The sequence below is a fragment of the Heloderma suspectum genome, chromosome 3 (assembly GCF_057233095.1).
Source record: "Heloderma suspectum isolate Gila_16-S chromosome 3, 16-S_ref, whole genome shotgun sequence".
Lineage (NCBI taxonomy): Eukaryota > Metazoa > Chordata > Lepidosauria > Squamata > Helodermatidae > Heloderma > Heloderma suspectum.
Genome location: NC_139460.1, coordinates 330,242,431 through 330,258,375, shown reverse-complemented (window position 1 = coordinate 330,258,375; position 15,945 = coordinate 330,242,431). Strand labels below are relative to the sequence as shown.

Here is a 15,945-nt window from a genome sequence, read left to right as displayed (position 1 = left end):
CTGACAAGGTGCTTGGCCAAGTCCGATCGACCACTTGTGTGCTTGACCCTTGCCCTTCATGGCTTATTAAGGAGGGGTTGTCCGGCTGGGTCCAGGAGGTTGTAAATTCCTCCTTGAGAGAGGGAGTGGTGCCTGCCGCTCTAAAAGAGGCAGTAATTAGACCACTCCTGAAAAAGCCTAAACTGGACCCAGAGGAAGTTAACAATTATAGGCCAGTGGCCAACATCCCCTTCCTGGGCAAGGTGCTTGAGCGGGTGGTTGTAGGACAGCTCCAGGCACTGTTGAATGAAACGGATTATCTAGATCCATTTCAATTGGGCTTCAGGCCTGGTTTTGGAACGGAAACTGCCTTGGTCGCCCTGTGGGATGACCTCTGCCGGGACAGGGACGGGGGAGTGCGACCCTTTCAAGTACTTGAAGAGTGCTATCATATCTCCCCTCAGTCTTCTCTTCTCAAGGCTAAACATGCCCAGTTCTTTCAGTCTCTCTTCATAGGGCTTTGTTTCCAGTCCCCTGATCATCTTTGTTGCCCTCCTTTGAACCCTCTCCAGCTTGTCTGCATCCTTCTTAAAGTGTGGTGCCCAGAACTGGACACAGTACTCCAGATGAGGCCTAACCAGTGCTGAGTAGAGGGGAACTAGTACTTCCCGGGATTTGGAAGCGATGCTTCTATTAATGCAGCCCAAAAGAGCATTTGCCTTTTTTGCAGCCACATCACATTGTTGGCTCATATTCAGCTTGTGATCGACGACAATTCCAAGATCCTTCTCGCTCGTAGTGTGGTTGAGCCACGTATCCCCCATCTTGTAACTGTGCATTTGGTTTCTTTTTCCTAGGTGCAGAACTTGGCATTTGTCCCTATTAAATGCCATTCTGTTGTTTTCTGCCCAGCACTCCAGTCTATCCAGATCACTTTGAATTTTGTTTCTGTCTTCCAAAGTATTAGCTATCCCTCCCAATTTTGTGTCATCTGCAAATTTGATCAGCATTCCCTGCACCTCCTCCTCCAAGTCATTCATAAAAATGTTGAAGAGCACTGGGCCCAGGACTGAGCCCTGCGGTACCCCACTCGTTACCTCTCCCCAGCTTGAGAAGGTCCCATTGATAAGCACTCTTTGAGTCCGATTCTGTAGCCAACTGTGGATGCACCGGATCGTTGTTTCATCTAGCCCACTTCGAGCAAGTTTGCTCATCAGGATATCATGGGGCACTTTGTCGAAAGCTTTGCTGAAGTCGAGGTATATGATGTCTACAGCATTCCCACGGTCTACAAGGGAGGTGACTTGACCCTGTTGATTCTCCTGGACCTCTCAGCGGCTTTCGATACCATCGACCATGGTATCCTTCAGGATAGGTTGTCTGGGTTAGGAGTTGGAGGCACTGCATTACAGTGGTTCCGCTCCTACTTGGATGGCCGATTCCAGAAGGTGGTGCTGGGGGATTATTGCTCTGTGCCATGACAATTGTGCCATGGGGTTCCACAGGGCTCTGTTTTATCCCCCATGCTGTTTAACATCTACATGAAACCGCTGGGGGAGGTTATCCGGAGGTGTGGGCTGAGGTGCCATCAATATGCAGATGACACCCAGCTCTACCTCTCTTTCTCATCAAAACCAGGTGAGGCAGTGGCTGTTCTGAATCAGTGCCTGGGCACGGTAATGGACTGGATGAGGGCCAATAAACTGAAACTCAATCCAGACAAGACAGAGGTACTGTTAGTGGGTGGTTCGTCTGCCCGGCTAGGTGATATTCAACTTGTTCTGGAGGGGGTTGCACTCCCCCTAAAGGATCACGTTCGTAGTTTGGGGGTGCTCTTGGACCCAGAACTGTCACTTGATGCACAGGTGAACTCAGTGGCACGGAGCACTTTTTATCAGCTTAGCTGGTATACCAACTACGCCCTTATCTGGACAGAGAGAGCCTAGCTACAGTTATCCATGCTCTGATAACTTCTCGTCTGGATTACTGCAATGCGTTATACGTGGGGCTGCCTTTGAAAACGGTCCGGAAACTTCAGCTGGTCCAAAATAGGGCAGCAAGATTGTTAACAGGGACTGGCCTGCGAGCTCATGTTACGCCAGTACTTTTCCAGCTGCACTGGCTGCCAGTCCATTTCCGGGCCCGATTCAAAGTGAATCGGCAAAGTGAACTGAGAGCCAGTGTGTGGTGTAGTGGCAAGAGTGTTGGACTAGGAGCTGGGAGATCCGGGTTCTAGTCCCCACTCGGCCATGGAAGCTCACTGGGTGACTTTGGGCCAGTCACAGACTCTCAGCCCAACCCACTTCACAGGGTTGTTGTTGTGAGGATAAAATGGAGAGGAGGTGGATAATGTAAGCCACCTTGGGTTCCTTGCAAGAGGAAAAAAAGGCGGGGTATAAATGCAATAAAATAAATAAATAAATAAAAGTGCTGGTATTAACATTTAAAGCCATTAATGGCTTGGGGCCAGGTTACCTGAAGGATCGCCTCCTCCCATATGTGCCTGCCCGGACCTTAAGATCATCATCAGCGGCCCTTCTCCGTGAGCCCCTGCCAAAGGAAGTGAGGCAGGTGGCTACTAGGAGGAGGGCTTTTTCTGCTGTGGCACCCCGGCTCTGGAATGAGCTCCCTAGTGAGGTTCGCCTGGCGCCTACATTGTATTCCTTTCGGCGCCAGGTGAAGACCTTTTTATTTTCCCAGGCATTTTAGCTTTCTAAATTTTTATCTTTGCTGTTTTAAATCTGTATTTTAAACTCCTGCACTGCTGCTAGATTTTATTGTGGTTGTATTGTTATATTGTGGTTTTAATGTTCTATATATTTTAAGTTGTTTTATTGTGTGTTTGGTTTTAATTTTTGTGAACCACCCAGAGAGCTTCGGCTATTGGGCGGTATAGAAATGAAATAAATAAATAAATAAATAAATAAAATATTCTATTTTATTTTTTAAAAGATGCATGCAAGCTGGTGAGACTCTGGCTCTGCTTCAGGGATGGTTAATATCTGTCCTGTAGATGTGATTATGTCTTGTGATGCAAGCTGTATGCTGTGAGAAACCCATGTCTGCTCTTTTCTCTTTTCTGCAGTACCCGCTCCTAGCGACCCGCTTGAGAACATTGCACACAGCCTAGAAGAAGTCTGCTCAGGACTGTAACTGCTCCTAAAGCCATACCTTTGTATTAACTGCGCCACACTTCTGCAGTTGTGGCTCAGGTACTGTGGTGGAGAAGGTTGGCTCCCCCTTCTGCATTGCCAAGAACAGTGGTAACCATCGAGGCTTTGCTGTTAGGCAATGGACACTTTACTGAGCTGGTTTGTTCTTGTCCCTACTGGTCACAGAAGATGGCTTCATTCATAACCTGCAGAACAACACGATGCAGTGCGATGCTGGTTACCTTGGCACATCCATGTTGCTCTTCTTTCTGGTTTTGAAACCTGCAAAACATCCAGTCACTTTGTTTTCTTTCTATTTGGCACCGCTCTCTAGGACTTCAGTGGTCGTGCGCTTCATAGAAGGGCTTTGGTCTTGATGTGCCAAACTGTATAGCTAGGAATAGATGCACTGGGGTATTGAGCTACTTGGTAATTGGCAAGATCTTTTGAAAAAGGGATTAATTAATTGACTAGATCTCCTTTTGTAGATTTCTTTTCCCCCGTTGTTAATCTAGCAGTATGACACAGTTGTTCTGTCCTCAGCTGTCAAGAGAGTGCAGCTGTATTAAACAAAAAAATAGGTTTTGCGTTCCATTACTGTTCCCTAGAGCCTCCCAGCTGGTGTGATTGGGATGTTCTGTGCTGTTGTGTTTGGGAAATGATGAGCCAACCTCAACATGCTGTGTAGCTTTATCCATCTGTTCTGTTTTTGGTGGCCTTGGCTTTGGAGTGTTGTTTTTGTGGCTCTTTTTTCATCCTGATTTCCATCAAGCTGAGTGCCACTCTGCTACCCAAGACAACCCTTGTTCTTGCCACCCTCCCACATTTTTGAGCACTGCCCAGAGAGAAGCCAGCTTTGAAAACCCTCTCTGGAGGAGTGCTGCCTCTGAGAAACCCAAGCATCTGTCTCCTCCTCTTCTGCTGACCTTCTGCAGGGTGGCCTAGAGTCCAGTGAGCTCTGTGACCATCTAGCCTTTGGGAAGAGCAAAAGGCAGCCTATGAATGGTTGTGGGTGGGCAAGAGTGAGACTTCAACCGTATTGCTGGAGGTCCCAAGCAATGGGGTCCTGGTTGACAAGAGTCAGCAGGCAGTGGAGGAGGGCCTCCTGAAGTCTGGCTTTGCTCTTACTGCGATTGCACAGACTGAAAACAGAGAACACTTGTCTTTGGCTCTTGGCTTATTCCTTTTGACCTTTGATAAATTAACACTCTCCATATGATTCTATGGATGTACTTTAAGGGGACTTTGTGTCCACTGTGAGTGTCTGAATAACACAGAGAGTTATAGTTATATTGAACTTGGGGGCTTTCTTCATACATCTGGCTGTTTGTAACTTAGAAAAGAGGAGGGTAATGTGTCCAGTCATCATTGAGTGCTGATAAAACAATGTGGGGTGTTGCAGCAAGCTGAGCTTTTCCACAAAATGTCCAGGAGGGACTGCATTACATGCCAGCTTTGCCATAACAGGGCTGTTGCCTGGCTTCCTGGATTTCCAGTTTGCATTGTTTGCATCTCGTCATGACATTGAGGTAAAGGAGAAGGTAGTCTTCCTTGCTGAGTGAGTTTTCCCATGAGAAGATCTGGTAAATTGTTCATCCTTGCTAGGATGAGGCTTGATCTTGGAACCGGGCATAATCCTGATATGAGGAAATTGACCTGGCTCTCAGTACCAGTAAACTATACACCTGGGACACCTTGTTGGGCCATAGTGTTGGCCACATCCTTTGCCTCTGTCCTTTTTTGCTGTCTTAGTCTGTGAGCCCTCTGGGCAGGGATGCCTTTGTGTTCTATACCGCACTCAGATCACTGGCACTAAATAAATGAGTGATTAGCCATCATCTGCGGAAACCAGTTTGGAGCACCTCGCTCCTCTGATATAAGGATGGGCAATGCACACGCTTGGGATCCAGCGCCTCCTGGCATTTTGGAGAGGAGCAGGTTCCACAGCGCTGATTCCAGAGCTGCCTGGTTTGCATGGGGCCCTCCATGGGCCCCTCATTTTGCATTTACACACTGCCTGTATGCCAAGGCTAAAGCAGCTGTCCCCAACCTGGTGGCTACACTGGCTGGGGGTGATCGGCATTGTAGTCCAATGCATCTGGAGGGCTCTAGGTTGGGGAAGGCTGGTCTAAAGCAAAGTAAAAGAGCAGAGTTGTCGTGAGCAATTGGTGGTCTCTTTTGGAGCTCCCTGGGCCAGCCTGAGCATCTCTTCTACCTTCCGCTCAAGATCCACAGATCTTTCAGTAGCCCCTGGGAGTGTGGGGGAGCTGAACTGGGCTTGTGTGAGCGCTGCTGATGCGGTCAGTGGATGAAGGGGCTGTGTTTCTGTTGCTTTACCACTGCTGAGTTTGTTGTGAACTCTTTTCTTAGCATGCTTTCTGTTGGTCAGCATGAATTGCTATCATATGCCCAGATTGTAAGCCATTAATTGTAAGATAATGAACAGTAGCCCACAACTGCAAATCCTCCAGATCATTGGCTTCATGGGCTGAGATCGTGGGGTGGGGGAGTCTTGTTTCATTCAAAAGGCTCATTTGGCAGCAGCGACGGTTGGGTGTGCACTGTGAACACTTGAATGGCAATTGCTTTAACTTTTTTTGTTTGCATTGCTTAATAGTTGGTCTTGCTCTGTTCCACAACACTGTTTCCTATTGAGGTGGTTGGAGCAGCTTGCTGCTACAGTGCAGCCCGGTTGCCCTGAGGTAGGATGGTGGTCTCCCCTGTTGTTGCATGGTGGTAATGGTCCATTTGGGCCCATTTGGACTCTGGGTTTCTTTCAGACACTAGGTTGAAATGCAACTCCAGCACTTTGTTTTGTGGGTCTTTAGGCTACCAAGGCTGAACTCCATGTGTCAGCCTTGAGAGAAGATGGGAAAGAGATCTCATAGAGGCCCTTTTCCTAAGGTCGAAACATACAAACATAAGGGGCACTGTGGCCTCCTGTCATGACATCCTGGAAGAAGAGGCATTTCCTTTAGAATAAAGGCTCTGGCAATGCAGATGCTTCATGATAGTTATGGTTATCTCTGCCCCTGGTGAAGTTTTTTCTATATATTAAAAAAAGCAAACACGTCCATTTCAGTTGCTTGCCTTCTAATGACTGTATACTCCCCAGGCAGATGTGTTAACGTCCATGTATGAGGTGCGTGCAAGGAAAAGGTGTCTCTGCCTGCCAGGGATCCGGGTGAGACTTAATGTCCTGTGATCACTCTTGGAGTGAGCTGTGAAAGCAATCAAGGGTCCCGGGAGAGGGGCAGTGCTGTCGTCTGTCTTGTGAGAACTCTGTGGGCAGACATTAAGATGGTTCAGACAAGCTTTGTAGATCCTACTTGGCATGTGGTGCAAATTCCCCACAATAAAAAGTGCAAATTCACACTTTTTATTCTGGCTTCATCCATGAGAAATTATCACATATATGGTGTGCTTTTCTTTCTTTCTACTGGCATACTCTGTCTGGGCTGGCTTTAGTCCCTGAACCTGTCAAACAGGTATTAGAAAGTGATGCCTCCACCACTGGTGTGGGCAGCACATGGCCTGTGGGCCACACGTGGCCCTTGCTACCCCTGAAAACATTTTAAAATGTTTTAACCAAAATATGGGCATCTGTAGTGGCTATGGAGCACCAAAAAGAATTAAATGTAGCTTGTAAACATGCTAGATTAAACCCTTGTAGTGCTATGGAGCAGTTTGCCACCAAATATCGGCACCAAACCAGTGATTTTTCTTTCTTGTTTGGGAGGCGTCGGGGGGGGGGGAATACCCCTCCCAACACCTTCTGCAGTTGCCCACCCCTGCTATGCCTTAATTAGCCATGCACTTCACCACACCAGCTGCCTGGTTTTTTTCTTTTTGGCTAGCCCTATGACATGGCAAATGCAAGCTGCTACATATGAGCCTGCTTTTCCCTGCTTTCCTTGACTTGTGGGTTAATCTTGGAAGAGGTGAAGGTTAAAGTGAGTTGACCCTGAGAAAAAGCCCCCTCCCCCCTGCAAGCATGAGTGGGACAGTACATGCCTCCCTCAAACTCCTGCAATAGTGTTGGCTGTCTTTCCTCTGTGCTGAGCTCCTGAAGTCCAGAAGAGAACCTGCTTGCCTGTCATGCATGAATCTCCAGACCACAGAGGAGCTGCTTCCTCCTTCTGTTCTGAGCTGGTGGAACACTGCAAAATCCATTTGACAAGGGCAGACAGTTGCCCACCCTTTGTTAAAATTGAGTTTAGCTGGACATCTTCGCTGGCCCTTTCAGTCACCGTCATGGGCATAAGCAGGAAATAACTGCAAGGCTCTGTACAGTGTCAGCTCTCCCTACACAGACTGCGTGTTGAATTGCATTTGGTTTTATTATGTGGAATAAAGCTCTTAGTTTAAACTAACTGTGTGTATGCCTTCATTTTAGCATTTTACTGAGAGGCTTTTAGTGAAGCCAGGGCTAATCATGCTGTTTACTGTTGGAGATAGTTGAGTTCTAGTTGGCAAAAGGTTGGATACTGATTAACTTTGAATCACAAAGGCCAACCAGGAGAAGAGGTGATTCCTCACAGAGTATATGAAGTGCTACTAGGATACTAGGGCCATGCATCTGATTTGGCCAAAGACGGAAATGAATCATGCAGATTTGGGAGATGCCTGAATTGAAGCAGGGCTCCTCTAAAGCTGAACGCTTCTGATGATTCATTAGCAATTTGGATTTGCTCAATCTCAGGGTAGTTTACAATCATAAAACCAAACAACAACAGAGTAACAAAAAATACAACAATAAAAGTATCAAAATAATTCAATATTAAAAAACTAAACATGCCTGCTGAAAGAGGAAGTTCTTAACCTGGTGTCTAAATGTATACAATGAAGATGTCAGGCAGATCTCTCTGGGAAGGGCATTCCATAGATAGGGGCCACTACATTCTATAGATGGAGGGGCTCTTTCCCTGGTAGCCACCCATCACACCATTGTGGGTGCTGCTCCCAGAGAAGAGCCTCTGAAAACAACTTGAGAATTGGGCAGTAACATGGGAAAAGGCTGTCCTCCAGGTAGACTGGTTCTAAGCTGTTTGGGGCTGTAAGGCCAGCACCAACACTTTTGATTGGGACTGGCAACAAATGCTATTGACACAGCACCACTGGAGTAATACGTTCTTTAGCGGTCAGTCCCAATAAGCAGCCTCACTGCTCTTGTTGTTCAGTCGTGTCTGACTCTTCGTGACCCCATGGACCACAGCACGCCAGGCCTTCCCGTCCTCCACTCTCTCCCGGAGTGTGCTCAGGTTCATATTCATTGCATCGGTGATGCTATCCAGCCATCTCATCCTCTGCTGTCCCCTTCTCCTTTTGCCTTCAGTCTTTCCCAGCATCAGGGTCTTTTCCAGCCTCACTGCTCTATTCTGCACTAATTGAAGTTTCCAGACCATCTTCAGAGGTAGTCCCATGTATAACACATTGCAATAATCCATGCAGGTTACCCACCCAAGGATAATTGTAGCCAGGCTATCTTTGTCTAGACAGGGTTGTAGCTGGTATATTGGCCAAAGCTGATTAAAAGGCACTTTATGCTACTGAAATCATGGGCTTCGTGCAACAGCTGGATCTATGAACACCCCCAGTCTGTTAACTTGCTCCTGGGAGCGTGCACCCCATTCAGAGCAGGTTGAATGCCACTTAACGTTTAAACTGTGTAGTGTTTAATGTTTGTTTTATTTGATGGCATTCTAGCAGGTAAGGTGGTATATACCGTTTAATAATAAACGGGATGATGAACCACCTACTAACGGAACCTCTGGCTTGTTGGACTGAGTGTTTATTGGCCCTCATCTAGACCATTACCAAGCCCAATTGGGCAGTCGGCCTCACCAGCGTTTGATGAAAAGGAGAGGCGAGAGGCGAGTGTCATCCGCATATTGATGACACTTCATGCCTCCAGACCACCCCTCCGAGCGATTCCCGAGGACAACGGGAGACCTGGAGCCTCATCACGCGGGGCTCTGTAGGTCGCGAGACGAAGACCAGAAACGGCGGGCTCCCTGGAGGCGGGCGGCGTCGCGCGAACGACCTGCGACCTGCCGAGCGGCCGCTCCGCCCAGGGTCGCTGCCTCGCGTAGCGACAGCCCACGACGCAGCCCCGCGCCCTGGGGTGGCGCCCGATCGGGGCCGGGCCTGAGGGCCGCCGCCCGCACCCAAGAGGAAAACGCGCCGCGAAGCGGGGCCCGCGCGGGGCGGGGCGGCGGCGCTCGCGAGGCCCTCGCAGTTCTTCAGCCTGAAACCGCATCTTGGCCGCCGCTGAACTCGCCCCGAAGCTGGAGTGCGCGGCGCGCGCCCGCGGGCGCCCGGCTGCCTGTGCCCGGCGGGCTGCGAGGGCGGGCGGCGGCCACTCGGCGCCGGCACCCCTGCGCTCGACGGGCCGGGGGCGCCTCGGCTCCGGGGCGGCGCGGCGCGGCGCAGGGCTCCCGGCCGGAGCCGGCCCGGCATTCCGCCTCCGCCGGCCTCCCCAGCCGGCGTGGCCCGCGCCGCCGCCGCGCCCCGCTCCGAGCAGGGGCCGAAGGCAGCGCGCCGGGCCTGGGCCGGCTCGCCCCCCGCGAGGCGCCCTCCGCGGGGCAGCCTCGCCGGGCCGGGCGCGCCCGCCGGCTCCTCCTGCCGAGACGGCGCGGCCGCGGAGGGAGCGCCGCCCGCGGCCAGGCCAGGCCCCGCCCACGCCCGGCTGCTAGGCAACGCGGCCCCCCTTCCCCCCGCCTGCCGCGCTTGGGCGGAAGCGCCTGGTCGCCCGGAGGGACGCGGGGCGGGGGCACGGGACACCACTTTGCCGCTCCGGGATTGGTGCAGCCGGCCTCGGAGTCTTCCGCCCGATTGGCGCGAGGAAATGCTCCTCACGTCTCTGAGAGGGCGGCATGCGGAAGCCAGGCCAGTGGCCGGCGAGGATTGGTCCGTCCCAGGCGCCCCCTTTCGGCATTGCCTGGCTGGCGGGCAGCAGGCGGGACCACTGAGGAGGGGGCGCCTTCGCGGCGGCTCCCTGCTGAGGAAGGACCGCGCCGTTGCTCCGCCGCCCGAGCGGCCCGAGGCCCGCCCCTGCCCCCCGGGGCGCCGGAGTGGGCCCGCCCGAGCCCGCGCCCGCGCCGCGCAGCAGCTGGGCCGGGGCGGCGGCAGGCCGCGGGCCGCGATGCGGGTGGCCCTGGACTTCGAGGAGTGCCTCAAGGACTCGCCCCGCTTCAGGTGAGGGCGCGGCGCCCCGGCGGGCCCCCGCGCGCGCCGCGTCCCCGCCCCTGCGCTCTGCGCGGCCGGGGGGCGGCGGGCGGCCCGGCTTCCCGTCGCGAGGGCGCCCGGACGCGCCCGGCGGGACCCGCGAGCCCGGCCCAGGACGCCCCCGGCGGGCGGCGAGCCCCGCGGGGGGTGGCTGTATCGGAGGCCCGCCGGCAACTGTCATCCCGCTGCGCGCAGCCCCCGCCGGGCCCTGCGCAAGGGCCGGGACGGCGGGGCTGCCCGTGGGCCTGCGCGCTCCCCGCCCCGGCCGGCGCCGCTCGCAGACGCCTGCCCTTGGCCTGGCGCCCCTCCCACTGCTGGCAGGCCCCTGCCCGCCGCGCCGCGCCCCGGCCCGGCCCCCCGCCTGCGCTGCCGGGGACAGAGAGGTCTGTGAAGCCTTGGCGCCCCTGAAGTGCGGCTGATAGACGCGGAGTACATTTCATTTCATTTCGTTTATCACGTTTTATGCTGCCCAGTATCCGAAGCCCTCTGGGCAGGTTACAGAGGTTGAAAACACATTGTAGGAAGTGTAGAAGTATTTGTGGACAGTCGCGTACCAAACAGTGCACACACAGACGACATAGATCCATAACAATTTGAATCAACAATAGGACCAATCCATGGCCTGATTAACCTCATATGCTGCCAGATGCCTGAGAAAAGAGAGGCATCTTAACCTGGCGCTGAAAAGATAACAATGTTGGCGCTAGGTGGGCCTCATCTGGGACAACTTTTCAGAATTGGGAGGCCACCACTGAGAAGGCCATTTCCCTTGTTGCTGTTCTCTGAGCTTCCCTCGGAGGAGGCACCTGGAGGAGGACTTTGGAAGGTCAACGTAGCATACAGGTAGGTTTATGTTGGGGGCGGAGCTCCGCCTAGTATTGCGGTCCCAAGCTGTGCAAGGCTTGATAGGTTACAATCAGCACGTTGTATTGGGCTCAGAAATGTAAAGCAGCCAGTACAAACAGGCCAGAATCAGTCTTATATGCTCAGACCTACTTGTCCCTGTTATCAATCTGGCCACCGCATTTTGCATGAACTGCCGCCTTTGAGCTGGCCTCAAAAGCAGCCCCACGTAGAGCACATTGCAGTAATCTAACTTGGAGGAACAGAAAGGGAGGTGGGGTTGCACTGTATGTGAAAAATACATACCTCTGCACAGAAATACAGGAGGAGGAACTTGGTAGCCCCATCGAGAGCATCTGGGTTGAAATAAATGGAGCAAAGAATAAAAGGAACCTGGTGGTCGGAGTCTACTACCGGCCACCCAACCAAGGAGAAGACGAGGATGAAACTTTTGAAAAGCAAATAGCCAATGTTTCAAGGAAGCATGATGTAGTAGTAATGGGGGACTTCAATTTCCCCGATATTTGTTGGGAGACAAATTCTGCAAAACATGGCCCCTCCAGGAAATTCCTGACTTGTGTGGCGAATAACTTCCTCCTACAGAAAGTAGAGGAAGGAACTAGAGGATTGGCTATCCTTGACTTGATCCTAAGCAACAGAGATGACTTAGTGGATAAAGTAGCAGTTACAGGAACTCTGGGGGAAAGAGACCATGTTGTACTTGAGTTCTTGGTTCTAAGGGAAGCAAAAGCCGAGTGTAGTCAAACGCGTAGCCTGGATTTTAGGAAAGCTGATTTTCATAAACTCAGAACAATGATCAGTAAGGTCCCATGGCAAGCGACACTAACGAGAAAAGGAGTCCAAGATGGGTGGGAGCTTTTAAAAAAGGAAATTCTCAAGGCACAATCACAAACAATTCCAACAAGAAGAAAAGGTGGAAGATAACAGAAGAAGCCAGTGTGGCTTCACAAAAAGCTTAGGGATGACCTGAAAACAAAAAAGGACACATATAGGAAGTGGAAAGAAGGCCAAGTAACAAAGGAAGAGTACAGGCAGATAGCACAGAATTGCAGGGATGGCGTCAGGAAGGCTAAAGCTGAGAATGAGCTGAGGTTAGCGAGGGACGCTAAAAACAACAAAAAGGCTTTCTTCAGCTACGTACATAGTAAAAGGCAGAGGAAAGAAATGGTGGTTTAGCTGTTAAATAAGGATGGCAAAACGATAACAGATGACAAAGAAAAGGCAGAGGTGCTCAATTCCTACTTTGGCTCAGTCTTCCCCCAAAAGAGGGTTTATGACCCCCCTGGCAAAGACGAAGTACAGGCTGAAGGGGCAGGATTGCAGCTTGAGATCAATAGGCATATGGTCAAGGAACACCTCATTACTTGGAATGAGTTCAAATCTCCAGGGCCAGATGAACTGCATCCTAGAGTCATAAAGGAACTGGCAGAAGAACTCTCAGAACCGCTGTCTATTGTCTTTGAGCAATCATGGAGGACGGGGGAAGTGCCAGATGACTGGAGGAGGGCTAACGTCCTTATCTTCAAAAAGGGTAAAAAGGAGGAACCTGGGAACTACAGACCAGTCAGTCTGACATCAATCCCTGGGAAAATTCTGAAGCAGATGATAAAGGAATCCATCTGGAATCCATCTGGAAGCACCTTGACAACAATGCCGTGATGACTCAAAGCCAACATGGATTTGTCAAAAACAAATCTTGCCAGACAAATCTGATCTCATTTTTTGATCAAGTAACCTCCCTTGTAGTCTGTGGGAATGCTGTAGACATCATATACCTCGACTTCAGCAAAGCTTTCGACAAAGTGCCCCATGATCTCCTGATAAGCAAACTAGCTCAAAGTGGGCTAGATGAAACAACGATCCGGTGGATCCACAGTTGGCTACAGAATCGGACTCAAAGAGTGCTTATCAATGGGACCATCTCAAACTGGGGAGAGGTAACGAGTGGGGTACCGCAGGGCTCAGTCCTGGGCCCAGTGCTCTTCCACATTTGTATTAATGACTTGGAGGAGGAGGTGCAGGGAATGCTGATCAAATTTGCAGATGACACAAAATTGGGAGGGATAGCTAATACTCTGGAAGACAGAAAGAAAATTCAAAGTGATCTGGATAGACTGGAGCACTGGGCAGAAAACAACAGAATGACATTTAATAGGGATAAATGCCAAGTTCTGCACCTAGGAAAAAGAAACCAAATGCACAGTTACAAGATGGGGGATACATGGCTCAACCACACTACAAGCGAGAAGGATCTTGGGATTGTTGTCGATCACAAGCTGAATATGAGCCAACAATGTGATGTGGCTGCAAAAAAGGCCAATGCTCTTTTGGGCTGCATTAATAGAAGCATCGCTTCCAAATCCCGGGAAGTACTAGTTCCCCTCTACTCAGCACTGGTTAGGCCTCATCTGGAGTACTGTGTCCACTTCTGGGCACCACACTTTCAGAAGGATGCAGACAAACTGGAGAGGGTTCAGAGGAGGGCAACAAAGATGATCAGGGAACTGGAAACAAAGCCCTATGAGGAGAGACTGAAAGAACTGGGACTGTTTAGCCTTGAGAAGAGAAGACTGAGGGGAGATAGGATAGCGCTGTTCAAGTACTTGAAAGGTTGTCACAGAGAAGAAGGCCAGGATCTCTTCTTGATCATCCCAGAGTGCAGGACACGGAATCATGGGCTCAAGTTCCAGGAAGCCAGATTCCGGCTGAACATCAGCAAAAACATCCTGACTGTAAGAGCAATACGACAATGGAACCAATTCCCTGGGGAGGTGGTGGGCTCTCCCACACTGGAGGCCTTCAAGACGAGGCTCAACAGCCATTTGTCAGGGATGCTCTGACTTGGATTCCTGCATTGAGCAGGGGGTTGGACTCGATGGCTTTGTGGGCCTTTCCAACCCTACTATTCTATGATTCTATGAGGTTACCAGAGCATAGATAACTGAAGCCGGGTTATCCTTGTCCTGATAGGGAGGGGCATAGCTGGGCCACCAGCTGAAGTTGGTAGAAGGCACTCTGTGCCACTGAAGCCACCTGAGCGTCAAGTGACAAAGATGGCTCCAGAAGAACCCCCTAAGCTAAGAACCTGTCCCTTGAGGGGGAGTGCAACCCCATCCAGAACAAGTTGAACACTCTCCATTATTTTCCCTGGTAGCTGTTCTGGCAGGGATTTGGGGGCACAGACGAGCTGGGGAAGAAGACATGAGAGTCATCCCCTCCCCTTTTCCCCAGCCCAATCATGGGGGAGGGGGGAGGAGAAGGATTTGACAGTGCGGCTGGGCAGCCTGTGGTGGGCCAAGGAGAGTCCTTTGAGGGCTGTGGGTGGGCGCAGGTTGCCCATCCCCTGCTTCAAAGCAAGCCCGGTAGCCACCTCTTAAACTCTTTTTGCTGTACGTGCCAGCCAAATAAATAGTTCTAGGCTGTAGTTACCTGACGCTTGTCCTTAGGCCCAACTTTTTAAGATGCACAGCTGCAGTATAAGTAGTTTTCAGAGGACAGTCTTCTAAGAGTTGCTGCTTTGCTTATGTGATTTTTCTTATAAGGTTACTGGAGAGGTGGTTGGGACAGGTATGAGAGACTGTGGGAACGTTTGCCTCAAGATTAAGACTTCTTGGATGGGTGCCCATAATGGTGAGAGAATGAGACTTGAAGGCTGTGGGGTTTTTTGACAAGTGCTCTAAGATTTGCAGTGTTCAGTGTACGTGAAGTTGTTGCAAAACATTTGTTTGTATTAACAATACTGGAGAAATCTCAGGCACCTAGAAAGCTTAATTCTGCCCCTGGGATTTTGTATTGTCCTTGCAGGCTGTCTCACAGTGTTGAAGTAGAACTCCTTCAGAAATCAAGCAGTAGGCTTCACTGTCCCTGAGCCTCCTTGATTCCCTCTTGACAAAGGCCAGTGAAGCAAGACAAGAGAACAGGCCTCAAGTTGTCCCTGTAGTGTGTAAATGACGGATATGAAATGTAGAAGTTGCATTAGGGAGGGGCTCCAAGTTGGGCTTGCCTTGTAAGAAATGAAGTACTACAAATGCAGTGCCTCTGCATCAGCAAATATTTTGTTTGGACTGCAAGGAGGAAGATGATAGATGTGAAAAGCACAGGGAACCCATTTTTAAACCGCAACAACAGCTACAAGGCAGAAGGTTGAGGATGCTTTAATGTGTCACTTCTCATTTACACTAGCACAGCAGACTGAAAAGATACACTTGATGAACATCTTAAGAAGCAGAAGAATGGCTGTCTGCTGAGACACTGGAAGTAGCCCAAGAAAGAAGGAAAGCAAAAGGCAACAGTGAAAGGGGGAGATATGCCCAATTAAATGCAAAATTCCAGAGGTTAGCCAGAAGAGATAAGGAATTATTTTTAAACAAGCAATGCGCGGAAGCGGAAGAAGATAATAGAATAGGAAGGACGAGAGACTTCTTCCAGAAAATTCGAAACATCGGAGGTAAATTCCAGGCAAAAATGGGTAAGATCAAAAACAAAGATGGCAAGGACCTAACAGAAGCAGAAGAGATCAAGAAAACGTGGCAAGAATATACGGAAGATCTGTATAGGAGGGATAATATCGGGGATAGATTTGACGGTGTGGTCAGTGAGTTAGAGCCAGACATCCTGAAGAGTGAGGTTGAACGGGCCTTAAGAAGCATTGCTAATAACAAGGCAGCAGGAGACGACGGTATCCCAGCTGAACTGTTTAAAATCTTGCAATTTGATGCTGTCA

The 15,945-nt window shown here is 50.6% G+C and overlaps 2 protein-coding genes across 8 annotated transcripts in view; both read left to right on the top strand.

The window, feature by feature from the left end:
- PPP1R2 (protein phosphatase 1 regulatory inhibitor subunit 2) overlaps positions 1-15,945 on the top strand; it is a 62,189-nt gene that overhangs the window by 35,773 nt on the left and 10,471 nt on the right. For 2 of the 3 annotated variants that reach the window (XM_084847896.1, XM_084847893.1), the window contains one exon: positions 3,065-7,504. The exons of the other annotated variant lie outside the window; for it this stretch is intronic. In XM_084847896.1, the coding sequence (XP_084704022.1) occupies positions 3,065-3,132 (68 nt within the window). In that variant the 3' untranslated portion in view covers positions 3,133-7,504. Of the gene's footprint in view, positions 1-3,064; positions 7,505-15,945 lie in introns of those variants that run through there. 3 annotated transcript variants of the gene reach the window in all.
- Positions 9,990-15,945, top strand: part of ACAP2 (ArfGAP with coiled-coil, ankyrin repeat and PH domains 2) — a 70,171-nt gene continuing 64,215 nt past the window's right edge. For 4 of the 5 annotated variants that reach the window (XM_084847863.1, XM_084847862.1, XM_084847861.1 and 1 more), the window contains exon 1: positions 10,202-10,328. In XM_084847863.1, coding sequence (XP_084703989.1) covers positions 10,276-10,328 — 53 coding nt within the window. In that variant the 5' untranslated portion in view covers positions 10,202-10,275. Of the gene's footprint in view, positions 10,158-10,201; positions 10,329-15,945 lie in introns of those variants that run through there. The other variant, XM_084847864.1, reaches the window with a different exon arrangement.